General features: G+C 43.7%; 1 protein-coding gene across 3 annotated transcripts in view; it reads left to right on the top strand.

Moving 5' to 3' along the window:
- Positions 1-25789, top strand: part of LOC139264385 (triple functional domain protein) — a 760938-nt gene that overhangs the window by 317164 nt on the left and 417985 nt on the right. For all 3 annotated transcript variants that reach the window (XM_070880754.1, XM_070880753.1, XM_070880752.1), the window contains exon 7: positions 14595-14786. In XM_070880754.1, the coding sequence (XP_070736855.1) occupies positions 14595-14786 (192 nt within the window). The remainder of the gene's footprint in view (positions 1-14594; positions 14787-25789) is intronic.

Raw genomic sequence — 25789 nt, 5'->3', positions numbered from 1 at the left:
CCTCGTACACATTGAAACTTGCTATCATTAGTTGAAAGATGTTCGTATAAACCATTCTGTGTATTTAACTTACAGTGACAAAAGATTTTATGAACATTGGCGGGTCCATGGTGGGTGATGTCGGTGGCGGGTCCCAGCCTCGCTGGCTCCAGCCCGCTGTGTAGAATGAATTTTCCATTCCTTGTTAAGCTCACCCAGCACGTTTCCTGGCCAATTAGAGGAAGCGAGTCTGGTGACATCATTTGATGATGCTTCATCAGCCGGTTTCCTTAAGGGGACCATGGCCAACTTTAATTTGACATGTGTGCTGCCTGTGTTCTAAAGCATTCAGGTGCTGCACAAACTGACAAGCACTGCATAGAGGTGCAGGGCTGCAGCCAGGTTCTGTCATGGCTCCGAGTCACAGCACGCAAGGAAGTTCTCTTCCCCTCCCAAATGTGGAAAAGAACTTCCTAGGAGATCAACAGAGCCTGGTTGCACATTGCAGAGGAGGGCACAAGCAGGGATGTGGTCAGGTGGACCTAGTTGCAGTGCCACAAATGTTTCAATGATCTCAGTAGATCACGAAACGTTAGTACAAAGCCATACTCAACCTCATCCTGCTGTGCCCCTCATCACATCCCCATCACTCTGGCTTCCCTACACATCCTTTCTCACGCCAACTTACCTTGCACCTCCACCCATCCCTCTCTATCTACATTATCACATCCCCATTTCACTAGCCACCCTTCGCACTCACCCTCACCCTAATACAATCATACCAACTAACACAAGGGTAAGCACTTGGGTGTTTTATCCAATGTTCATGCAAAGTTTCTGGTAATGTGGTGTGAAACATTGAATCCTTTATTTTCAACACTTTGCGTTCTTGGGACAGACTTGTGTGATGAGTGTGAATGGAATGGCTTGGGCATTGTAGGGATGCTTTATGGTGTTAGTGTGGGGTGGTGCCAATCTGGCGCCAGGGTGTGCAGCATCAAGTAAAATAAATCTGGCCATGGTGAGGTCATCCCTGGCATCCCGGGCAGCAATGTGGTTGGGTGCTGATGCCCTGTATCCTGTGCAGCATCAGTTGATTGTAGAGAAGGTGGTTGTTGGTGCTGCTGGTGTGCCTGATGATGCTGGTGTTAGGGCTGATTGTATTGGGATTCTGAGGACCAAGATGAGAGTGTTTCAGCGGCACCTGTGCCAATGGAATAGATGGCAGGTGAAGGAGAGATGACAGAAGCATTCTGCCAATGGTGGGAGAGGTCAGACTGGATGGAGACGTGTGTAAAGACTTACAGCATTCTGAATCTGCAGTGGAAATGCAGTTTAGAGTAGCTAATGATTAAGGGAACATTTCTTAATCAGCTGGGAGCTTTGACCTGATATTTGAAGCTGTCAACTCATCAGCTGATTCAATGGCCAGTGACCTCCCATCTCAGCTTCACAGACGAGGTCTAGGCACAGGTGGGCGACATGTCAAATTCAAAAAGCTGTGAAATAAGCACTGTTAGGTGGCTTTGAACAAGCCATTAATGATTTTAATTGTCTCCCCCGCCGCTGCGTGTCGGGTCTGCTTAGCGCTGACAGATCCGACATTTGGTAAAGGTGCGTGGTGGCGGGTTCACAGTGGCGTCCTGACCCACGGAGGGGGAAAAAAAATCACTTTTCCACCTGACCCGCCACCACTTACCCCCCGCACAATCCAGCCCAAAGTGTGCAATTATATTAATATGAATCATGTTTTAAAATAAATATCTGATATATATTATGGACTTAAGCTTGATACAGCTTTGAGTTTTAATCAGACAACTGGGTACAGTTCAAAATAAAGCAGATTATACTCACCAAGAATGAGAAAGATAGCAATTCCTTGCTGAATTTAGTGGAGCCAGACTGGATATAGGTTCATTAAATGAATCTTTCATGCAGGTCATTTTCATGTTCGGGAGGTCTGTACGAATATGGGCTTTTCAGGGTATTTGTGGGATTAGGGATTGCAAGAGTTAAATGACACTAAGTATTTCTCTAAAAGCTACTGTTCTGCAAAAACACTGCTTTGGACTTTCTGCTGACTGCAGAGCAGGTGCAGCGTTACAAGTGGTCTTGTTACTACAAAAGCATACTTATTGCGAGAAATGCAAGGCAAAGAACAGGGAGACTTTACAGTTGTCTACAGTTTTATCTCATCTCTTTTTATGTCTGGGAATGCGCAAACTTTTGTGAGCCGTTGAAACATAATCATAACTAATTACACTTTACAATTTTCATTCTTTAGCTTTGCTAGGTTGTAGTTTAATAAGATTGCTAGTTTATAGTTTTATTAATTTAGTTTTTTTCCTCTTTTAGAATTAGGGAAAAATATGTTAAAAATTTAGATTTTAATTACAGATTTGAGGATCTCTACGAGACTATTAATAAGCTTGCAAATAGGGAAAAGATATATAATTAAAGATTTTTTGGGAAGTGTACTTTACATAGTATTGCTCCTTTCCCTTGCAGTGACGATTCTTAGAATGGAGGGGAGAAGTACTGATGTGAACGAAAAAGCAAATATCATGTTTCGACCTCCTTGTTGTGAAGCACCATGGGGCAGGGCAAGTGGGTTTCAGTATTTCAAGTCCTTGGTAACAGCACGCTGGCTAGATGAGAACTTGGCAAATCCTTCACTTATCTAGGAAGCACATTGGGCCTGAATTTGCGGTGGATATGTACCGCCTTTGAAATGCACAGCAAGTTCGGGATTTCCTCATGTGCTATATCCTGAATGTGCGATCTGTCAAGTTCCGACTTGATAGATCATCCGCACCGACCAGAAAACCTCATTCCTGGCACAGTGTTGGGCTAATTCTCCACCAATTGCCGAGAAATTATGTATGAAAATTTTGCAGCTGGTGGAAACAAGCTTTCCAGAGCGCATGGGGATACCTCCTGACAAACGAAATTCATTTAGAAATATTTATGAGGCCAGAAATGGAAGCATTTTAGGATTTTGTCCATGGAAAGTATTTTTGTCCATGAAAAGTTTGGACGAAGTGGTTGCTGCATAATTTCTTTTTGGCATCTATGTGGAGCATAAGCTTAAATAAAATCAAAACTGAAAGTATAGATGTTTATCCTGGAAAGCTCTAGTAATGAGGGTTTTTTTTTTATTTTCTGGAGATTATAAATGAGAGACCTTCTGTTTGATTATTGGAGCACCAGGCCCACGAAATCCCAGGTGTGCTTCCGCACACGCTGTGCTCCTGAGATCCGTGGGCCATTACGCTGCTCTCTAGTACGCAGTGTCAAACAGCAAGTTCGCGAAGGAGTGTCCCCATCAGGTAAGTTTGAATTCTATTTGGATGCCGGCTGATCGCAAAATCCAGGCCAATGAAGTTTCAATATACACCTTGCTTTGTGAGGAATTGCGGATATAAGCTTGTATCCTACTAATTGACAATGCAGTTGATCAGTAACAATCAATGAGGTGACTTCTAAAATTTGGAAAGTTACCCTGGCAAATGAGAGGTATTCTCAAGATTTTGTCCAAAAAGCATGAAGGGTGCAGAGGCATTAAAGTGATGAGTGTATGAAAATCTAGTTTGTGGAACAGAAGGAGAATCCTGCATTCTATCCCATCTTTCCTGTGTCGTAGAGTCGAACTAGAAGTGTGCTCTTGAGCATTTGACTAGATGAAAAAGGAACTAGCCCAGATAAATTGGAAAAATAAATTGACAGATAAGACCGTGAACAAACATTGGCAAACTTTCTAACCGGAGATGATTAGGATACAAGAAGATATGGTCTTCAAGAAATAAAGCAGGTGCAACAAAAACTCACAATCCATGGAAGAGTAAATAAAATTAAAATGTGACTTTAAAAAAAAAAGTGGCATATGATGAATTTGGGGATAACAATACAAAAGAATATAGGAAATATTAAGGAGAACAATAACGATTAGAAAGATTAACTGAGAACATGAAGGAACATTGCCTAAGATTTCCTGGACACCTACAAAGTGAAAGAATAGTTAAAAATAGGTTTGAGACAAATAGAGATGAAGAAGGAAATCTCATGAAAGGTAAAATAATGGCAGAGATACTAAGTAACTACTGATATTCATTTTTTTTTACAAGATATTAGGAATAAAAGAGAATAAGAGGAGGAGGTGGAGCAATTGGATCGAATAACTTTTGATAATAAGGTAGTAATACTAAAAAATTTGGATCTCAAAAGAGGAAAAGACAATAAAAACCCATTAGAAAGACACTGAAGAGTATGACTGAACAAAGTGACCCATTCATCGTGGCCCAAAGGGGTTCAAATACACAACTCTCCAAGTGCAGGTAGAGAAAGCCAATAAAAAGACCAAAAACATTTAGTTTTTATATATAGGGACACAAGAGTACAAGAATAATGAAGTAATGATCAGTTTGTGCAAAACATAGTTAGAGTACTATTTGCTGTTTTGGGCAAACTGTTACAAAAGGACGTTGTAGATTTTCCAGGACGATGTCAGGGATGGGAAGCAATGATTTTAAGGACAGGCTTGAGATGCTAGGATTATTTTCACTGGGGCAGAGAAGGTAAGAAGATGTTTAATTGTGATTTTTACAATTAAGAAGAGTTTTATGTACTGAATAAGGTGCTTGGAAATACGGTGACGATGGATCATCAATTTAATAGCCTCAGTAAGTCTGAGGAGACGGGTTAGGAGAAACAGAGCACACAGCAGAAACCATTGCATCTTTTAAAGGAAACTTGGATAAATATTTGAAGCAGAGAAAGATACAGAGCTATGGGGAGAGTGTGGTGCTACCTCATGTTGGCCCTGAAACTGTGGTCAGTGGCGTAGCTAAGGAGTATGGCGTTGAGCTCCGAACGAAATCCGCACTTATCTGTTGTGAGGCACCAAACAAAAACTTGCTTTGAAATGCTGCAGAGTTGAGTGCAGCGTAGCAGCCCGCGGATCCCAGAGGCACACCGTTTTGCATAAGCGTACCTGGGATCACATGGTGCTCCTTTCACTAGCCACACTAGCCAATCAGGAAACCGAAGTCTCCAATGCCTGACATCAATCAACTTGTAAATTAAACGGTATGATTATTTATTTGGCAAGTATAATACTTGGCTTTAAAAAGCACAGGAAATACTTTGGAGTAAGTACAGTTATTTACTGGAAGATTTATACAAGATTTAAAAAAAGATTAAAACAATCTCATCCCTCAAATCGAGCCTTTACAGCTGCCTGGTAGGTTGATGCACGGCGCTTTTATGTGGTGTTCTTGAATTATTTGTGCAATTTTCTCATCCTCTCTCCCCTTACACTGTGCAAACAGGTATGGCATTTTTCTGTGCAATTGTTGTGCAATTGATGCAATTAGCCCAACTCTGCGCCAGCATATCATTTCAAATGTGGACTTGACAGTCGCAGTGGATGATCTGTCCAGTCGGAACTTAGACAGATTGCAAGTTTAGAATTTAACGCATGGAAATCCCGAACTTGTGGTCAATTTCAAAGACGGTATGTCATCATACCGACTGCAAATTCTGCCCCATTATATATTTATGGAAAATGGTTAACATTTTAACAGGTAAGCATCTTTAGTAGATTGGTCTGATAAAATTTAACATGGAAAAATGGGAAGTAATATGTTTTGGGAGAGAGAATAAGAGGAGGAATGGGACATTTAATGATAAAACTTTAAATTCCTTTTAGTTGCTGATTTTTTCAATGGAATAAGTAGCTTTGCATTCATTCCAAAAAGTTAAAACGCACCTTTATTGAATTTTTGGAAGAGATATATTCAATTGTAATTTAATATAAAATTCGTTGGGAAATTATAAAGTGATACAAATTTGCATCAGTTTTACTGTCAAATTAATTGCCTGTGGTTTTGTTTGAAACTTTGTTTTTTTTAATAACTAGCATATTTTGAGTGGTGTTGCAATAGATAATTAACACTGCAAGATTGTGTTAAATTGAGTCACATGTACAAGTGTCCAATTGTGGTTGACATTCTAATTAGACAGCGTAGAAAGCATTAGAAGTGGCGTTAGAAATGGGATCGGCTGTCAGGATATATTAAAATATGGTGCAGTAATTGTGTTCTGCCATTAGATGTCACAAGTGTACTTAGTAAATACTCATGAACAAATTACATAACAGAATAATTAGCTATGTCACTTTAGGCATACTACTTGTTTTACACTGTTTGTGAACAAAAATTCAAATGCTCTTTCTGTAACTGTCTTTCTAATTGTTTCCAACTCTGTTTTTTCTCTCATGCTCTGTGTTTTCCTGTTTGTTTTCCACACTTTCTCCTTGTTTTCTCTCCTTGTATGTGTCTCAGGCAGTCTCAGTATCTTTGTTTATTTTTTTACTTATTTTGACTCACTCTCCTTTTAAAAGTTTGTTTAATTGTCTGTCTCTACCTTTCTGTATCTCTTACTCCAAGTCTGTTTCTCCTTTCTTCTGTTCTCTCCCCTCTTCCTTTTTGGCTCTCTCCCTCCATCCTTTTCTCCTTACCCCTCACTTTCATAGAAACATGGAAAATAGGAGCAGTAGTAGGCCATTCAGCCCTTCGAGTCTGCACTGCCATTCAATATGATCATGGCTGATCCTCTATCTCAACACCATATTCCCGCTTTTTCTCCATAACCATTGGTGTCTTTTGTTTCTAGAAATCTATCTATCTCCCTCTTAAATATATTCAGTGACTTGGCTTCCACATGGATGAACTTCAACAATTGTACATCGCCCGGTCTGGAGTAAAAATAAAACGGAGAAGATGGCTCAACCGTGGCTAACAAGGGAAATTAAGGATAGTGTTAAATCCAAGGAAGATGCATATACATTGGCCAGAAAAAGCAAACCTGAGGATTGGGTGACATTTAGAATTCAGCAGAGGGAGGACAAAAGGTTTAATTAGGAGGGGGAAAATAGAGTATGAGAGGAAGCTTGCTAGGAACATAAAAACTGACTGCAAAAGCTTCTGTAGATATGTGAAGAGAAAAAGATTAGTGAAGACAAACGTGGGTTCCTTGCAGTCAGAATCAGGTGAATTTATAATGGGGAACAAAGAAATGGCAGACCAATTGAACAAATACTTTGGTTCTGTCTTCACGAAGGAAAACACAAATAACCTTCCGGAAATACTAGGGGTCCGAGGGTCTAGTGAGAAGGAATAACTGAAGGAAATCCTTATTAGTCAGGAAATTGTGTTTGGGAAATTGATGGGATTGAATGCCGATATATCCCCAGGGCCTGATAGGCTGCATTCCAGAGTACTTAAGGAAGTGGCCCTAGAAATAGTGGATGCATTGGTGATCATTTTCCAGCAGTCTATCGACTCTGGATCAGTTCCTATGGACTGGAGGGTAGCTAATGTAACACCACTTTTTAAGAAAGGAGGGAGAGAGAAAATGGGTAATTATAGACCGGTTAGCCTGAAATCAGTAGTGGGGAAAATGTTGGAATCAATTATTAACGATGAAATAGTAGCGCATTTGGAAAGCAGTGTCAGGATCGGACCAAGTCAGCATGGATTTATGAAAGGGAAATCATGCTTGACAAATCTTCTAGAATTTTTTGAGGATGTAACTAGTAGAGTGGACAGGGGAGAACCAGTGGATGTGGTGTATTTGGACTTTCAAAAGGCTTTTGACAAGGTCCCACACAAGAGATTGGTGTACAAAATTAAAGCACATGGTATTGGGGGTAAGGTATTGATGTGAATAGAGAACTGGTTGGCAGACAGGAAGCAGAGAGTCGGGATAAACGAGTCCTTTTCAGAATGGGAGGCAGTGACTAGTGGGGTGCCACAGGGCTCAGTGCTGGGACACCAGCTATTTACAATATACATCAATGACTAAGATAAAGGAATAGAGTGCAATATCTCCAAGTTTGCAGATGACACTAAGCTGGGTGGCGGTGTGAGCTGTGAGATGGATGCTAAGAGGCTGCAGGGTGACTTGGTCAGGTTAGGTGAGTGGGCAAATGCATGGCAGATGCAGTATAATGTGGATAAATGTGAGGTTATCCACTTTGGTGGCAAAAACACAAAGCAGAATATTATCTGAATGGCGGCAGATTAGGAAAGGGGGAGGTGCAACGAGACCTGGGTGTCATGGTACATCAGTCATTGAAAGTTGGCATGCAGGTACAGCAGGCGGTGAAGAAGGCAAATGGCATGTTGGCCTTCATAGTTAGGGGATTTGAGTATAGGAGCAGGGAGGTCTTACTGCAGTTGTACAGGGCTTTGGTGAGGCTTCATCTGGAATATTGTGTTCAGTTTTGGTCTCCTAATCTGAGGAAGGACATTCTTGCTATTGAGGGAGTGCAGCGAAGGTTCACCAGACTGATTCCCGGGATGGCAGGACTGACAAATGAAGAAAGACTAGATCGACTGGGCCTGTATTCACTGGAGTTTAGACGGATGAGAGGGGATCTCATAGAAACATATAAAATTCTGATGGGACTGGACAGGTTAGATGCAGGAAGAATGTTCCCAATGTTGGGGAAGTCCAGAACCAGGGGACACAGTCTAAGGATAAGGGGTAAGCCATTTAGGACTGAGATGAGGAGAAACTTCTTCACTCAGAAAGTTGTTAACCCTTGGAATTCTCTACCGCAGAGAGTTGTTGAGGCCAGTTCATTGGATATATTCAAGAGGGCTTTAGATATGGCCCTTACGGCTAAAGGGATCAAGGGGTATGGAGAGAAAGCAGGAAAGGGGTACTGAGGTGATGATCAGCCATTATCTTATTGAATGGTGGTGCAGGCTCGAAGTGCTGAATGACCTACTCCTGCACCTATTTTCTATGTTTCTATCCTGAGATTGTGAGCCCTTATTCTAGACTTCCCAGCCAGTTATCCAACCCTGACAGAATTTTATACATTTCAATGAGATCCCCTCTCATTCTTCCAAACTCCAGTGAATACAGGCCTCGTCGACCCAATCTCTCCTTATATGACAGTCCTGCCATCCCAGGAATCAGTCTGGTGAAGCTTCGCTGCACTCCCTCTATGGCGAGTATATTCTTTCTTGGGTAAGGAGACCAAAACTGTGCACTCTATTCCAGGTGTGGTCTCTCCAAGGCCCTGTATAACGGTAGTAAGACATCCTTGCTCCTGTACTCAAATCCTCTTGCAATGAAGGCCAACATCCAATTTGCATTCCAAACTGCTTGCTGCACCTGTATGTTTGCTTTCAATGACTGGTGTACAAGGACACCCAGGTCCCTCTGTACATCGACACTTCCCAAGCCATCACCATTTAAATAATACTTTGTCCTTATGTTTTTCCAACCAAAACATGTGCCATGTGTTTGCCCACTCACTCAACCTATCTAAATCACCTTGAAGCGTCTTTCCATCCTCCTCACAACTCTCAATCCCACCTAGTTTTGTGTCGTCAGCAAACTTGGAAATATTACATTTAGTTCCCTCATCCAAATCATTTATATATATATTGTGAATAGCTGGGGCCCAAGCATTGATCCCTGTGGTACCCCACTAGTCACTCCACGCCAACCCGAAAAAGACCCGTTTATTCCTACTCTCTGTTTCCTGTTAGTTAACCAATTTTCAATCCATGCCAATACATTACCCCCAATCCTATGTGCTTTAATTTTGCACACTAACCTCTTATGTGGGACTTTATTAAAGGCCTTCTGAAAATCCAAATACACTACATCCACTGGTTCTCCCTTATCTATATCAGTTACATCCTCAAAAACTCTAGTAGGTTTGTCAAACATGATTTTCCTTTCATAAATCCATGCTGACTTTGTTTAATCCGGTTGATATTATCTAAGTGTGCCGTTATCACATCCTTTATAATAGACTCTAGCATTTTCCTTTATACTGATGTCAGGCTAACCGGTGTGTAGTTCCCTCCCTCCTTTTTTAAATATTGGGGTCACATTTGCCACCTTTCAATCTTCAGGAACTGTTTCGTAATCTATGGAATTTTGGAAGATGACAACCAATGCATCTACTATTTCTATGGCTACCTCTTTTAGTACTCTGGGATGCAGATCATCAGGCCCTGGGGATTTATCAGCCTTCAGTCTCATTAGTTTCTCCAGCACTGTTTTCTTACTATAATAATGATTTCCTTTAATTCCTCTTGCTCACTAGACCCTTGGTTCCCTAGCATTCCTGGGATGTTATTTGTGCCCTCTTCCGTGAAGACAGATTTAGTTGTTCTGCCATTTCCTTGTTCCCCATTACAAATTCTCCTGTTTCTGTCTGTAAAGGACCTACATTTGTCTTCACTAATCTTTTTCTTTTTACATACTTGTAGAAACTTTTGCAGTCTGTTTATATGTTCCTTGCAAGTTTACACTCATACCCTCTTTTTACCCCTCTTAATCAATCTTTTGGTCTTTTTTCGCTGAATTCTAAACTGCTCCCAATCCTCAGGCTTGCTACTTTTTCTGGCAACTTTGTATAACTCCTCTTTGAATCTAATATATCTACAATTTCTTTTGTTAGCCATGGTTGGGCCACTATTCCTTTTGTGCTTTTACACCAGAAAGGAATGTATAACTGTTGTAATTCATACATTTGTTCCTTAAATGTTAGCCATTGCCTATCCACCGACATGCCTTTTAATGAATCTTCCCAATCTATCATAGCCAATTCATTCCTCATACCTTCGTAGTTTCCTTTGTTTAGATTTAGAACCCTAGTTTCGGATTGGACTACTTCACTTTCCATCTGAATAAAGAATTCAATCATGTTATGGTCACTCTTCCCTAAAGGACCCCGCACAACAAGACTGTTAATTAACCCCTTCTCATTACACAATACCCAATCTAGGATAGCCTGTTCCCTAGTAGGCTCCTCAACATACTGGTCTAAAAAACCATCTCGTACACACTCCAGGAATTCATCTGCCACAGTATTATTACTAATTTGGTTTGGCGAGTCTATATGTAGATTAAAGTCATCTATGATTACTGTAGTACCCTTGCTACATGCATCTCAAATTTCCTGTTTGATGCCGTCCCCTATACTACCACTACTGTTTGGAGGCCCATAGACAGCTCCCACCAATGTTTTCTGCCCCTTGGTGCTCCTTAGCTCCACCCAGACTGATTCTACATCTTGATTTTCTGAGCCAGTATCCTTTCTCAATATTGCTCTGATTTCATCCTTTACTAACAACGCCACACCGGCCCCTCTTCCTTTTTGCCTGTCCTTCTAAGTATCGAATATCCTTGGATATTTAGTTCCCAACCTTGGTCACCCAGCAACCATGCCTCCGTAATTGCAACTACATCTATTTGCGTGTTAATTCGTCTACCTTATTACAGATGCTTCGTGCATTCAGATACAATGCTTGTAAATTTGTCTTTTTAACATTATTAGACATTTTAACATTATTTTGTACTATAGCCCTATTTGCCTTATCGCTGTTTTTTCTTACCTGGACCCTATTTGTTAGTGCACACTTTTGTTCCTTCCTGACATAATCTGGTTATCCTTACCACAATCACTTTCCTGCATTGCTTCCTTTTCTTTTCTCTTTTGCATTCTATATTTCTCTCCACTGTGACCGTCCTCTTCCCCCCTCCCCCTTATTTAGTTAAAAGCCCTGTCTATCTCCCTAGAACTCTTGTCCCAGCATAGTTCAGGCGTAGTCCGTCCCCACAGAACAGCTCTCTTTCCCGAGTATTGGTGCCAGTGCCTCACGAATCGAAACCCACTTCTCCCACACCAACCTTTGAGCCACGCATTCATCTCCCTGATTCTATTGACCCTATGCCAATTTATTCATGGCTCAGGTAATAATGCAGAGATTATTACCTTTGTGGTTCTGCTTTTCTATTTAGTCCCTAGCTGTTCAAACTCTCAGCAAAACATCACCTATGTGTACCATGACAACTGGATCCTCCCCCTCCCCCTCCCCCTCCCACTCCCAAGTTCTTCTCCAGCCCGGAGGAGATGTCCTTTGCCCTGGCACCTGGTAGGCAACACAGCCTTCGGGATGCACGCTCTCAGCTGCAGAGAACCCGTAACTATACTGTCCCCGACTACAACCACCTGCCTCTTTACTCCCCCCACTTGAATGGCTTTCTGCACCACGGTGCCTTGGTCAGTCTGCTCGTCCACCTTGCAGTCTGCACACTTGTCCACAAGGGTTTTGCAAGAACCTCAAATCTATTGGACAATTGCAGGGACTGAGGCTCCTGCAATACTACCTCCTGGATCCCCTTACCTGCTTCACTCGCAGTCACACCCTCCTGTCCCTGACCACGTGTCAATTCTAAAGTATTTAATCTAGAGGGTGTGGCTGCCTCCTGGAGCAAAAGGTCCAGGTAACTTTCTCCCTCCCTGATGTCTGGCAATGTCTGCAGCTCGGACTCCAGCTCCTCAACTTGGAGTCGAAGTTCGTCGAGCCGCAGACACTTACCGCAGATGTAGTCGCCCTGGACCAAAACGTCCAGAAGCTCCCACATATTGCACCAGCAACACATCTCCTGTTTTCCCATTATTTAATTTAATTAATTAGTTTAGCGTTAATCAAGTATTTACCTTATATAGTTTATTAAATTAGTTAAACAAATAAAGGTTAGCTTTTAGAATTTAGTTTTATGCTATATGTTCATTTAAAAGAAAAACTTAGCCCACAATCACTACCAATCACTTACCTGCCTTACCTGTGATGTCCTCACCCGGAGCCATGCAATCTCCTGGGAGAGGCCAAAAAACAGATAAAACCCAGGCCAATTGGGGGAAAAAATCTGGGAAAATTCCTCTCCGACCCAACCAGGCGATCGAAACTAGTTCAGATCACATTGACCGTATGCTGTGGTCTGCTGTGGCTTTTATCCTCGTTCTCGGGCCTCGGTCTGCTCCCTCTCAGGTACGCTGCTGCTCTGTGGAAAAAGTTAGAAAAACAAGGCAAAGCAACACCTCCCGCCCCCACTTCATCGAACTCTCCCACTTACCAAACTCTCTTTTCTCATTCTGAGCTGCTGCATTCCGTGCAACCAGCACCCAGTTTTAAACTGCTTGTGGTCAGCTGTTTAAAGAACCGGTTTTAACTAACTGGCTATTTAGCAATTTCTCTCTTACCTTCCGTCTCTCTTTCGTTCTCTTTCCTTCCACTCTATGGTCTAGATTTTGCTGACTTTGCGACCGGGTTTTCGCCGCGATTTGACCCTCCGTGGTGAAAATCCAGCCGGCAGGATCCTTGGCCAACTTTTTACGGCGGCGCTTCCAAGAACCGCCGGAGAGAGGTGCGCCGATGTGAAACGATGTGCAACACTGTTGACTGCGGTTACTTTTGTAATTTTGGCACTCTTTGCCATGCCCAGAATACCGACAGGGTCAAACCTGCGGTGCAGCCCTGCCAGCAGCGGTAAGTATGAAGACCTGCAAAAAAGTTAAGTTAAAGTTTTTATTTTTACATTATTTTTCAGCAATTTAGTGGGTGAATGTTTGTGAATGTTTTTTGCAATTCCCCCCCCCCCCCCCCCCCCCCCCCCAGGCCCATCTCGCAGCGTTACCGGCCTCGGACTAAAGTTGCCGAAACTCGCAGTTTGCGCCACGAATCCTCGTGCAACGCTGAGTTTACTGATGCGCTGCATAAGTAACGGACGAAATTTAGGCCTAAAAACAGTGGCGCAGCTAAAATGGTAATTTTGCCGCAAAACTACCATTTTTGCCGACAACCGAAATTCTAGCCTATGTCTGATACTTTTTTTTGTCTTGTACTCAATTTCCATGTTTTCTATTTCTGTATGCTTGTTATTTTTCTGAGACTATTTTCTCTGTTTCTCCTTTTGACTAAGTTTCATTTTCTCTGTCTTGGCTCTTGGGTAACTCTTTGTTCAGTCACTGTAAAATAATGGCGCTGAAAATGTTCCGTAATACCCACAGTCTCCAACATGCCTTGAGTGGCATTTCCAGAGATTATTGCTTGTAACTGTCATGACTGACTCTTGGACATCACATTGTAATGAGGATTAAAATATATTTAGTTAAGCAGAAAAGTCACCTTCAACTTACTGAAATGCTACAGAACTATTTTTACACATTAACTTTTACTTCTAGCTACATGTTCTTAAAATATTTGTTCTTGTGAATTGTTAAAGTTAAATTTTAGTGGCTAGCAGGTTATGGTGGCAGAACAAATCACAGTGTTAAAGTTGAAGGTACGGCATTGGCCTTGCCATATCTTAATATAATTACAGTGGACCTTTAATATAATGAATGCCCGTTAGCAACGTTAAAATTTTGTTACGAGGTTGGTGAGATTTTGTTCCACACAGGGTTGGCTTTACCAAAGATTTTGTTTCATATAAATAGTTTCCTTTTGACTAATTTAAATCCCTTCTTTAGCATTTGTTTTAAGAAAAGTGAAAATTAGATTTACGTTTCTTTTTTTTTTTAATTCCTAAACTCATGAGATGTGATGATTCATTACATGTTGCTTTTTACCATTACCAAAAGGTTATGTTAACTTGCATAATATATTAACAAAGTGAAATGTTACTGTAACCATCACAACAAAAAACAAATACATTATCCAAACTGCCGAACATTTGGAAATAACATTGCTTATTTGATAAAAAACCAACAGTTGTTTGCTCTGTGTGCTTTTTCACAGAATGTATATGTAAACATCAACCGCATCATGTCAGTGGCCAATCGTTTACTGGAATCTAACCATTATGCATCTCAGCAAATCAAGCAGATTGCCAGTCAGCTGGAGCTGGAGTGGAAGGCATTTGCAGCAGCACTAGATGAGCGCAGCACCTTGCTTGACATGTCTGCTGTCTTTCATCAGAAAGCTGAGCAGGTCAGTAACTGTTCATAGTTTATGCAACTGTTGTTTATATGGACAGTCTGTCAACTTGTTAGCCATTCTGTTTTTTTGGGTGCTTTATTCTATGACTAGGCTTTTTGTAGAGTTTTTTCAACTGGGCAAGCCAGACTAGTATAACTTCCTGTTATTATGAAAATAGTCAGCTGTTATTACACCCTGTGCCAAACATCTTTGTTAGTTGGCAGCAAAACACATTGCTGAGATTCTAACTTAAAAATATACATCAAAATTACAGATAATGAGACATTTGACTAAAATGGGATACTGTAATGAAATGGAAGCCTGTTTTTCTCGACTATGCACAAGTCTTAGTTGGCATATTTAGAAGAGAGTAACAAATATAATTTTTTCAAGTAGCTGAATACCTAGTGGTTGATTTTGTGTTCCTAATGCAATAGTCTATTTGTATTTAATGTAAAAGCCAGATAAAATTTGCCCAGCAAATAGTATAGATTCTGCTCAACTAATTACCACAGAGAATTTTTGTATCTCCAAATGAACCGTGGCAAAATGGGATTTAATGGTCTCAGTGGTTATAAATGTCCAGGCACACACCTAAGATTACATTCTGCTATTTGTTTAGATGTTATGCAGGTTGAGCGTCTGAAATCCGGAGTTCTAAAATTAGGAGTGGTCTGGAATCCGGACACCGGGCCAATCTGGCGGGGTCGTCTGGAATCTGGAAAATGTTCCGAAATCCGGACCCGTCAGCCTTTGTCTTGGCCACCCAACCTCACCCCACCCCACCCCGCCTCGGCCGGCCGACCTCACCCCGCCTCGGCTGCCCGACCTCACCCCGCCTCGGCTGTCGCCGCCCGACCTCACCCCACCCCACCCCGCCTCGGCCGGCCAACCTCACCCCGCCTCGGCTGCCCGACCCCACCCCGCCTCGGCCGCCCGACCTCACCCCGCCTCGGCTGTCGCCGCCCGACCTCACCCCACCCCACCCCGCCTCGGCCGCCCGACCTCACCGTGCCTCGGCTGCCCGACCTCACCGTGCCTCGGCTGCCCGACCTCACCGTGCCTCGGCTGCCCGACCCCACCCCGCCTCGGCTGCCGCCGCCCGACCTCACCGTGCCTCGGCTGCCCGACCTCACCGTGCCTCGGCCGCCCGACCTCACCCCGCCTCGGCCGCCCGACCTCACCGTGCCTCGGCTGCCCGACCTCACCGTGCCTCGGCTGCCCGACCTCACCGTGCCTCGGCTGCCCGACCTCACCGTGCCTCGGCTGCCCGACCCCACCCCGCCTCGGCTGCCGCCGCCCGACCTCACCGTGCCTCGGCTGCCCGACCTCACCGTGCCTCGGCCGCCCGACCTCACCCCGCCTCGGCCGCCCGACCTCACCGTGCCTCGGCCGCCCGACCTCACCCCGCCTCGGCCGCCCGACCTCACCGTGCCTCGGCCGCCCGACCTCACCCCGCCTCGGCCGCCCGACCTCACCGTGCCTCGGCCGCCCGACCTCACCCCGCCTCGGCCCCCCGACCTCACCCCGCCTCGGCCGGCCGACCTCACCTCAGCCTCGGCCGCCCGACCTCACCCCGCCTCGGCCGCCCGACCTCACCCCGCCTCGGCCGCCCGACCTCACCGTGCCTCGGCCGCCCGACCTCACCCCGCCTCGGCCCCCCGACCTCACCCCGCCTCGGCCGGCCGACCTCACCTCAGCCTCGGCCGCCCGACCTCACCCCGCCTCGGCCGCCCGACCTCACCGTGCCTCGGCCGCCCGACCTCACCCCGCCTCGGCCCCCCGACCTCACCCCGCCTCGGCCGGCCGACCTCACCTCAGCCTCGGCCGCCCGACGCAGCCCCAGCCCCAATTCACCCCTCTCCTCTCCCTCCCCCGCAGCATTACCTCGCTCCAGGCATTTCCGGATTCGGGAATTCAGAAAGACCCAAGATCTGGAACGGTCTCGGTCCCCAAGGTTTCCGGATTTCGGATGCTCTACCTGTATTCTATATTTTTATTGACATTTTACTTTTTTTTTCAGAAAGAAAAATGTGTATATTTCTGCTGTTATTCTTCAGGTTTCTTTGTAGTTCCTGTTTCACAAACATTGGAATAATTTGTAAATGCCAAGCAGTTAGGCAGGGCTTTAGTCAAATGTGGAGCATATTTAGTTTTAAAAATGTTATAATTTGCAGCTACCCGTTACCATTCCATGCCTCTATCAAAATATCTAGCAATAGATCCAATTAAAATTTTAAAATGTCATTCTACAAAAATGTGTTTTGATTTTTACGACATTCTAAGCCATGTGCAAATTTTGATTGGGGTTCATCATTTGCAATTTAGCTTTACAATATGCACTTTTTAAAATGTAAAATAGGATCACATAGTACTGCTGCTACTGTGACAGTTTATTATCCTCTAGTAGGTTAAAGAAAGCAGGAGAATTGTAAATACCATGGAAGCCTCTTTCTACACCACTATTACTTGAATTTAAATTTTTATCCAGGGATCCTCCTTGTTTTGGATTATTTATTATTCATGGGTCACATGCTGTTAATATGATAGTTGTAGAAAAAGATTTACAAAATGTTCTCGTTTACTATGAGCTTTCTCTAATCCATTCAATTTTGGAAATGTAAAGTATTTAAATTAAAATGTAAATTTAAAACATATATTAAAATGTATTCCCTTTTACCATTTTGGTTTTCCATCGGAACAAATATTTTAATATGGGTTGTTATCATTCATCTGCTGAGACATTGAATTCATCATTGAATGCAATGACATTATGGGCTGAAAATTCTGGCCTTTTCCGAAGTGCGTACGGACCTGGTGAGGCCTCACAAAGGCTGGTTTTCGGGGTGCGATGCGCATGCGCCAAAAACCGGATTTTCCAATTTGTCAATATTTCTCTAGACAGATCCTCCGCATCCCCGGGAGAAGGACATCTACATGGGAGAGATTGGGCTATTTGCCCAACTCATGCCCAGTGAATGTCCTTCAAACTTTTACGCTGGGTAAAAGCAGGCGCATAGCTTACTTTCACCAGCATAACACTTTTAAAACACACAAAAATGAAATGTAAACATTCATTTTTATATTAAAAACCCTGTCTATTAAGGTAAATTTATTTTTAACCCTATTAAAACAGACACAAAAAAATTCCAAAAAATATAATTTTTTCTAAAACATTTAATTACATTTAATTTCAATTAATTTTAAATGTGTTTTTTTTATAATGCTGTGTTCCTGTGTTTTAGGGGGTTATTCTCATTGATAGTGATGGGAACTCATACAAACGAAGTTCCCATTTTTATCAATGAGAATACTAGATAGTGCAGGCCCACGTGACTCCAGCATGTGCATACGTACGTACTTGAAAGACATCTTCCCTTGCGCTGCGCAGCGAATCTAGGCCTCCGTCCGGAATCCTATCTTCCTCCGGGACCACCAGGTACTTTCGTAGATTTTTTTCGGTCGGAGGCATTCATAAGAACATAAGAAATAGGAGCAGGAGTAGGCCATTCAATATGATCATCACTGATCTGATCATGGACTCAGCTCCACTTCCCTGCCCGCTCCCCATAACTCTTTACTCCCTTATCGCTCAAAAATCTGTCTTTCTCCAGCTTAAATATATTCAATGACTCAGCCTCTACAGCTCTCTGGGGCAGAGAATTCTACAGATTTACAATCCTTTGAGAGAAGAAATTTCTCTTCATCTCAACTCTAAGTGGGCAACCCCTTATTTTTAAACTATGCCCCCTAGTTCTAGATTCCCCCACGATTGGAAACATCCTCTCTGCATCTACCTTGTCGAGCCCCTCATTATCTTACATGTTTCAAGAAGATCACCTCTCATTCTTAACTCCAATGTGTATAGGCCCAACCTACTCAACCTATCCTCTGATGACACCTGCACACATTCTGAGGCTGAACTCCAGGATATAGTCGATGTATTCACCGAGGCATATGAAAGCATGGGCCTTACGCTTAACCTCTGTAAGACAAAGGTCCTCCACCAGCCTGTCCTCTCCGCACAGCACTGCCCTCCATTCATCCAGATTCACGGCGAAGCCCTCGACAACGTGGACTACTTCCCATATCTCGGGAACCTCCTATCAACAAAGGCAGACATTGATGCGGAGATTCAACATCGCTTCCAGTGCGCCAGTGCAGCCTTCAGCCGTCTGAGGAAAAGAGTGTTCGAAGACCAGGCTCTCAAATCTACCACCAAGCTCATGGTCTACAGGGCTGTATGGATCAGAGACATGGACGATATATAGAAGGCACCTCAAGTCGTTGGAGATATATCACCAACAATATCTCCGCAAGATCCTGCAAATCCCCTGGGAGGACAGGCGCACCGACATCAGGGCCCTCATCCAGACTAACATCCTCCGGATTGAAGCACTGACCACACTCGATCAGCTTTGCTGCCAGACACAAGACTCCCTAAGCAAATGCTCTATGCAGAGCTCCTTCATGGCAAACGAGTCAAAGGTGGGCAGCGGAAATGTTACAAGGACACCCTCAAAGCCTCCCTGGTAAAGTGCGACATCACCACTGACACCTGGGAGATCCTGGCCGAAGACCGCCTTAGATGGAAAAAGTGCATCCGGGAGGGCGTTGAACTCTTAGAGTCTCAACGCCGAGAGCATGAAGAGGTCAAGTGCAGGCAGCGGAAGGAGCACGCGGCAAACCAGCCTCACCGACCCCTTCCCTCGACGAATGTCTGTCCCACCTGTATCATCATCATAGGCAGTCCCTCGGAATCGAGGAAGACTTGCTTCCACTCCCAAAGTGAGTTCTTTGATGGCTGAACAGTCCGATACGAGAGCCACAGACCCTGTTACGGGTGGGATAGACATTCGTCGAGGGAAGGGATCGGTGGGGCTGGTTTGCTGTGCGCTCGTTTCGCTGCCTGCGCTTGGCCACTTCATGCTCTCTGCGTTGAGACTCGCAAGAGCTCAGCGCCCTCCCGGATGCACTTTCTCCACCACGGGCGGCCTTCGGCCAGGGTCTCCCAGGTGTCAGTGGTGATGTCGCACTTTACCAGGGAGGTTTTGAGGATGTCTTTGTAACGTTTCCGCTGTCCTCCTTTGGTCTCATTTATCTCGAAGGAGCTCCGCATAAAGCATTTGTTTCGGGAGTCTCGTATCTGGCATGCGAACTGGTAAAAGGGAAATTCAAGACTGATAGAATAAACTGCCCAGCGAAATTGATCGAGTGTGGTCAGTGCTTCATACTGGGGATGTTAGCCTGATCGGGGACACTGATGTTGGTCCGCCTGTCCTCCCAGGGGATTTGGGTTTGTGGCTCTCGCATTGGACTGTTCAGCCACCAAAGAACTCACTTTCGGAGTGGAAGCAAATCTTCCTCGATTCCGAGGGACTGCCGATGATGATGATGATGATGATGATAAGTCAACTTCCTCGTCTCCGGAATCAACCTAGTGAACTTCTCTGAACAGCCTCCAATGCAAGTATGTTCTTCCTTAACTACGGAGACCAAAACTGTATGCAGTACTCCAAGTGTGGCCTCACCAATACCTTGTAGAGTTGTAGCAGGACTTCTCTGCTTTTAAACTCCATCCCCAATGCAATAAAGGGCAATATTCCATTTGCCTTCCTGATTACTTGCTGTACCTGCATACTAACTTTTTGTGTTTCGTGCACAAGGAACCCCCAGGGTCCTCTGTACTGCAGCATTTTGTAATCTCCATTTAAAAAATAATTTGCTTTTTTATTTTTCCTGCCAAAGTGGATAACCTCACACTTTCCCACATCACTTAGCCTGTCTATATCCCTTTGCAGATTCTTTGCATCCTCCTCACTACTTACTTTCCCACCCATCTTTGTATTAGCAGCAAACTTGGCTACATTACACTCGTTCCCTTCATCCAAGTCATTAATATAGATTGCAAATTGTTGAGGCCCCAGCACTGATCCCTGTGGCACCCTACTAGTTTCCGTTTGCCAACTGGAAAATGACCCATTTATCCTTGCGAGTATTATTGCTTGCTGGTTTTTCTGGCCTTGAGAATCTAGAGACAAATAATAACATAAGTAAGCTCAAAACATGCCTAAGAAGAATTAGCCACTAATTTGCATTAGAATATGCCTCTTTATAGTAATAGATTTTGTGACCTTTATGGGGCAAGACAGGGGCATAGTATTGTTAAACATAAGAATAGAATAATATATTGTGCATTAGATGGAATAACACTTCTATCTTTATGAAAAAGTGTATCATCCGACTTACTGTGAATCGCGCCATGAAGGGTCTTCTAGTGAATGAAAGTCATAATGTTTGGTGAAGAAACAGCTCCATTCATCTAATGTTTTATCCTGTTAAAGAGATTTAAGATGGTAGCCTGTCACTTTGCTGCTGTTAATTATTAGGATTTAATTTATTTCACTTAGTAGTCCACTTTGCCAATTGGTCACAGTTGCCAAAAGCCATGCGAATATTAATAACTTTATAATAATTTATATAGCGCTTTTAATGTAGTAAAACATCCCAAGGCGCTTTAATGCTAGTTGTGTTTATAACTAAGCCAATCACAGCCAGATGAGATTTATATGGTGCTTCCTGTAAAAGTGTACATTTAACACCAAGCATGGCTAATGACCTAAAGATTGCAGGTCTGACTTGAACACGATAAATACAGATAAGGAGGGCTATTTGGTTTATCTTGACTCATCAGCTTGATAAACCTAAAATCTCCTTGCACTGAATCCAAATGTGTCTCGATAGTTCCATAGTTTTTGTTTCCACTAACCTTCCTGGAAGTTTATTCTATCAGTCTTGAATTTCCCTTTTACCAGTTTGAAATTGTATTCACTTCTGCTGCTGTTGTGGTTTACATTGAAGTTGTGTTCCAGATTTACTTTTTCTACATCAGTTACTATTTTAGATACTACAGGTTGAACCTCCCTTATCCAGAACCCTCGGGACCTGGCCTGTTCCGGATAAGGGATTTTTCCGGACGAGGGGTGGTGACATTAAATTGGATGGTTCAGATACTGAGCAAGGGGATATTGGGGCTGGCTGGCTTGTGGCTGGGAGTGTGGCAGAGAGATCATAGGGTGGGGGGCGGGGGGGGGGTGCAGCGATTGCGGGAGTCAGCAGTGATTTCAATTTGTTATGTCTGAGTCTGCGCATGTGCTACCGGTGGTTCCGGATAAGGGAGGTTCAACCTGTATTATGAAATTCCATCTCATCACCTGTTTTCAAGGCTGAAAACCCTTAGGTTACATGGTTCATGGACTGGAACCTGCATAATAAAGTGTGGCAATGCATCTAATTTGAAAGTTTGTTATAACCAGATTTGTCCACCAGAAAGTAATTTTAGTGACAAATATGTAACATGTGAATTCATTGTTATCTGGCGTTACTCTCATAGATCTGTAATTATTGTTTGAGGGATTGATGTACATAAAACCACAGGTAGAGTTCGGGGAATATCAGTGCACCAATAAGAGATTCCAAAAATTGGAAAGGTGTAGGTTTACACTCACCTTTTCTGCTGTGCTTCAAATGTTGGTGTGGGGAAGCACCAAGCAGCATTCACCATGCCTCCTGAAGTCTTAATCACTGAATGGCATTTACAAAGCTGTGGGAAGAGCAAAAGAGGGGGAGCTTAAATTGGAGCATCTAAAAATATAATTGTGGTGCAGGCTTAGAAAGATAAAAATGGACTGTGAAGTTAATCTGGGGAGGATATCTTAAGTAAACAACAAAGCTGGGGGTTGTGCACTCAAAATTCAGATAATAGAAACATAGAAATTTTTTTACAGTACAGGGAGGCCATTTCGGGCCATCGTGCCCGCGCCGGCCAACAAAGAACTGCACGGCCCTTGGTCAGCAGCCCTGAAAGTTACATATAAACCTATGAACAATGGCGGAAAGGTAAAGAGCACCCATCCCAACCAGTCCGCCCCCCCACAACTGCGACACCCCTTACACTGAAACATACTGCACTCCACTCCAACCGGAGCCATGTGATCTCCTGGTTCAAAAGTTTATGGGCAGGAGTCTTCACAAGGTTGCACTTTTTTTCAGTGCAATTTAACTGAAATCGGCTGATCGCAGAATTTTAAGCTCAAATTATATTCAGCGCAAGTCGAGTTTCTGTGATCTTCTGAGCTAGTTTGAAAAACAATGCGCTAGAAGCCGGCCTTGCCCACAAAACGGCTACACCCCCAGGATGAACTAATCACCAGTTTTCGTTAATTGCGCCCATTCGCGGGACTCTGAGGAGGCTCTTAAAATTAAGCTTTTTTAGGTGCAAGGGCACTAATTGGCATATTTTAAAAGCTTTTAAGTATATTTTTTAATTTACTAAGAAATGGATTGAAGGGTAGCTAATGTAACCACACTTTTTAAAAAAGGAGGGAGAGAGAAAACACAGAATTATAGACCAGTTAGCCTGACATCGGTATTGGGGCAAATGTTTGAATCAATTATTAAAGATGTAATAGCAGCGCATTTGAAAAGCAGTGACAGGATCGGTACAAGTCAGCATGGATTTATGAAAGGGAAATCATGCTTGACGAATCTTTTAGAATTTTTTGAGGATGTAACTAGTAGATTGGACAAGGGAGAACCAGTGGATGTGGTGTATTTGGACTTTCAATAGGCTTTTGAAAAGACCCCACACAAGAGATTAGTGTGCAAAATTAAAGCACATGTCATTGGGGGTAATGTATTGACATGGATAGAGAACTGGTTGGCAGACAGGAAGCAAAAAGTAGGAATAAATGGGTCCTTTTCAAAATGGCAGGCAGTGACTAGTGGGGTACCGCAAGGTTCAGTGCTGGGACCCCAGCTATTTACAATATATATTAATGATTTAGATGAAGGAATTGAATGTAATATCGCCAAGTTTGCAGATGACACTAAGCTGGGTGGCAGTGTGAGCTGTGAGGAGGATGCTAAGAGGCTGCAGGGTGACTTGGACAGGTTAGGTGAGTGGGCAAATGCATGGCAGATGCAGTATAATGTAGATAAATGTGAGGTTATCCACTTTGGTGGCAAAAACATGAATGCAGAATATTATCTGAATGGCAGCAGATTAGGAAAGGGAGAGGTTCAACGAGACCTGGGTGTCATGGTACATCAGTCATTGAAAGTTGGCATGCAGGTACAGCAGGCGGTGAAGAAGGCAAATGGCATGTTGGCCTTCATCGCTAGGGGATTTGAGTATAGGAGCAGGAAGGTCTTACTGCAGTTGTACAGGACCTTGGTGAGGCCACACCTTGAATATTGTTTACAGTTTTGGTCTCCTAATCTGAGGAAGGATATTCTTGCTATTGAGGGAGTGCAGCGAAGGTTCACCAGGACTGACATATGAAGAAAGACTGGATCGACTAGGCTTATATTCACTGGAATTTAGAAGAATGAGAGGGTATCTCATAGAAACATATAACATTCTGACGGGAATGAGCGCAATTTGCACCGATTGTGTCCAAAGCAAAACTTTTGCCCCCTTTATATATCCATCGTTTGCAGGATCTTGCACAGACATCGTTGGTGATATATCTCCAGCGACTTGAGGTGGCTTCTGTACATGACTCTGTTCCATACAGGAGGGCAGGTATTACTACAGCCCTGTAGACCATGAGCTTGGTGGTAGATTTTGAGGGCCTGGTCTTCGAACACTCTTTTCTTCAGGTGGCCAAAGGCTGCACTGGCGCACTGAAGGCAGTGTTGAATCTCCTCATCAATGTTTGCTCTTGTTGATAAAAGGCTCCCGCGGTATGGGAAGTGGTCCACGTTGTTGAGGGCCGCGCTGTGAATCTTGATGACTGGAGGGCAGTGCTGTGCGGCGAGGACAGGCTGGTGGAGGACCTTTGCCTTACGGAGGTTAAGCGTAAGGCCTATGCTTTCATATGCCTCGGTGAATACATCGACTATATCCTGGAGTTCAGCCTCAGAATATGCGCAGACGCAGGCGAGATATATCACCAATGATGTTTCCGCAAGATCCTGAAAATCCCCTAGGACAGGCACACCAACATTAGTGTCCTCACCCAGGCTAACAACCCCAGCATCGCTGGGCAGGCCACATATTTCGCATGCCAGACACGAGGCTCCCGAAGCAATTGCTCTATGTGGAGCTCCTTCACGCAAACGAACCAAAGGTGGGCAGCGGAAACGTTACAAGGACACCCTCAAAGCCTCCCTCGTAAAGTGACATCACCACTGACACCTGGGAGTCCCTGGCCAAAGACCGCCCTCGATGGAGAAAGTGCATGCAGGAGGGCATTGAGCTCTTCGAATCTCAACGCCGCGAGCGTGAAGAGGTCAGGCACAGGCAGCGGAAGGAGCGTGCAGCAAATCAGTCCCACCTTCCCCCGATGAATGTCTGTCCCACCTGTGACAGGGTCTGTGACTCTCGCATAGAACTGTTCAGCCAGCAAAGGACTCACTTTAGGAGTGAAAGCAAGTCTTCCTCGATTCTGAGGGACTGCCTATGATGATGATGATGATCCACCGTTACAAATTTGAAAATACCCATTTGGGTAAGGTGGGTAACTGAACAAATATTGTAGTGAAAGGCAAATGTGATGGTCGCGAATACAGTTCAAGTAGTTCAGTAAGGAGTTTCTCTTTAAGGTTACTGATGTTTATTTAATAATTTTATTGGCAAGTACAACCCAAATGCTTGAGATTACATGTAAATCCAATTGAAGAGCTAATTATATCTCTGTATTCGTAGACAGTACTGTCTATTTAACATCTTGTTCAATATTTGAATGCTCAAAGCAGAAGACCTTTTTCTCCAAAACAAAAGCGAAATACTGCGGCTGCTGAAATTTGAAATAAAAGTAGAAAATGCTGGAAATCTCAGCAGGTCAAGCAGCATCTGTGGAGAGAAACAGAGTTAACATTTTAGATCTGTGATCCTTCATCAGAACTGGAAAGGTTCGAGAGGTAACAAATTCTTAAGGAAGTGCAGGGGCACTGAAAGGGGGAGGGGAGAAAAGAACAAAAGTGAAGGTCTGTGATAGGGTGGAAGGCAG

This window comes from Pristiophorus japonicus, chromosome 5 (genome assembly GCF_044704955.1).
Source record: "Pristiophorus japonicus isolate sPriJap1 chromosome 5, sPriJap1.hap1, whole genome shotgun sequence".
NCBI classification, from domain to species: Eukaryota; Metazoa; Chordata; class Chondrichthyes; family Pristiophoridae; genus Pristiophorus; species Pristiophorus japonicus.
The sequence above is the reverse complement of the archived record's forward strand: the minus strand, read 5'-3'. Positions and strand labels throughout refer to the sequence as shown.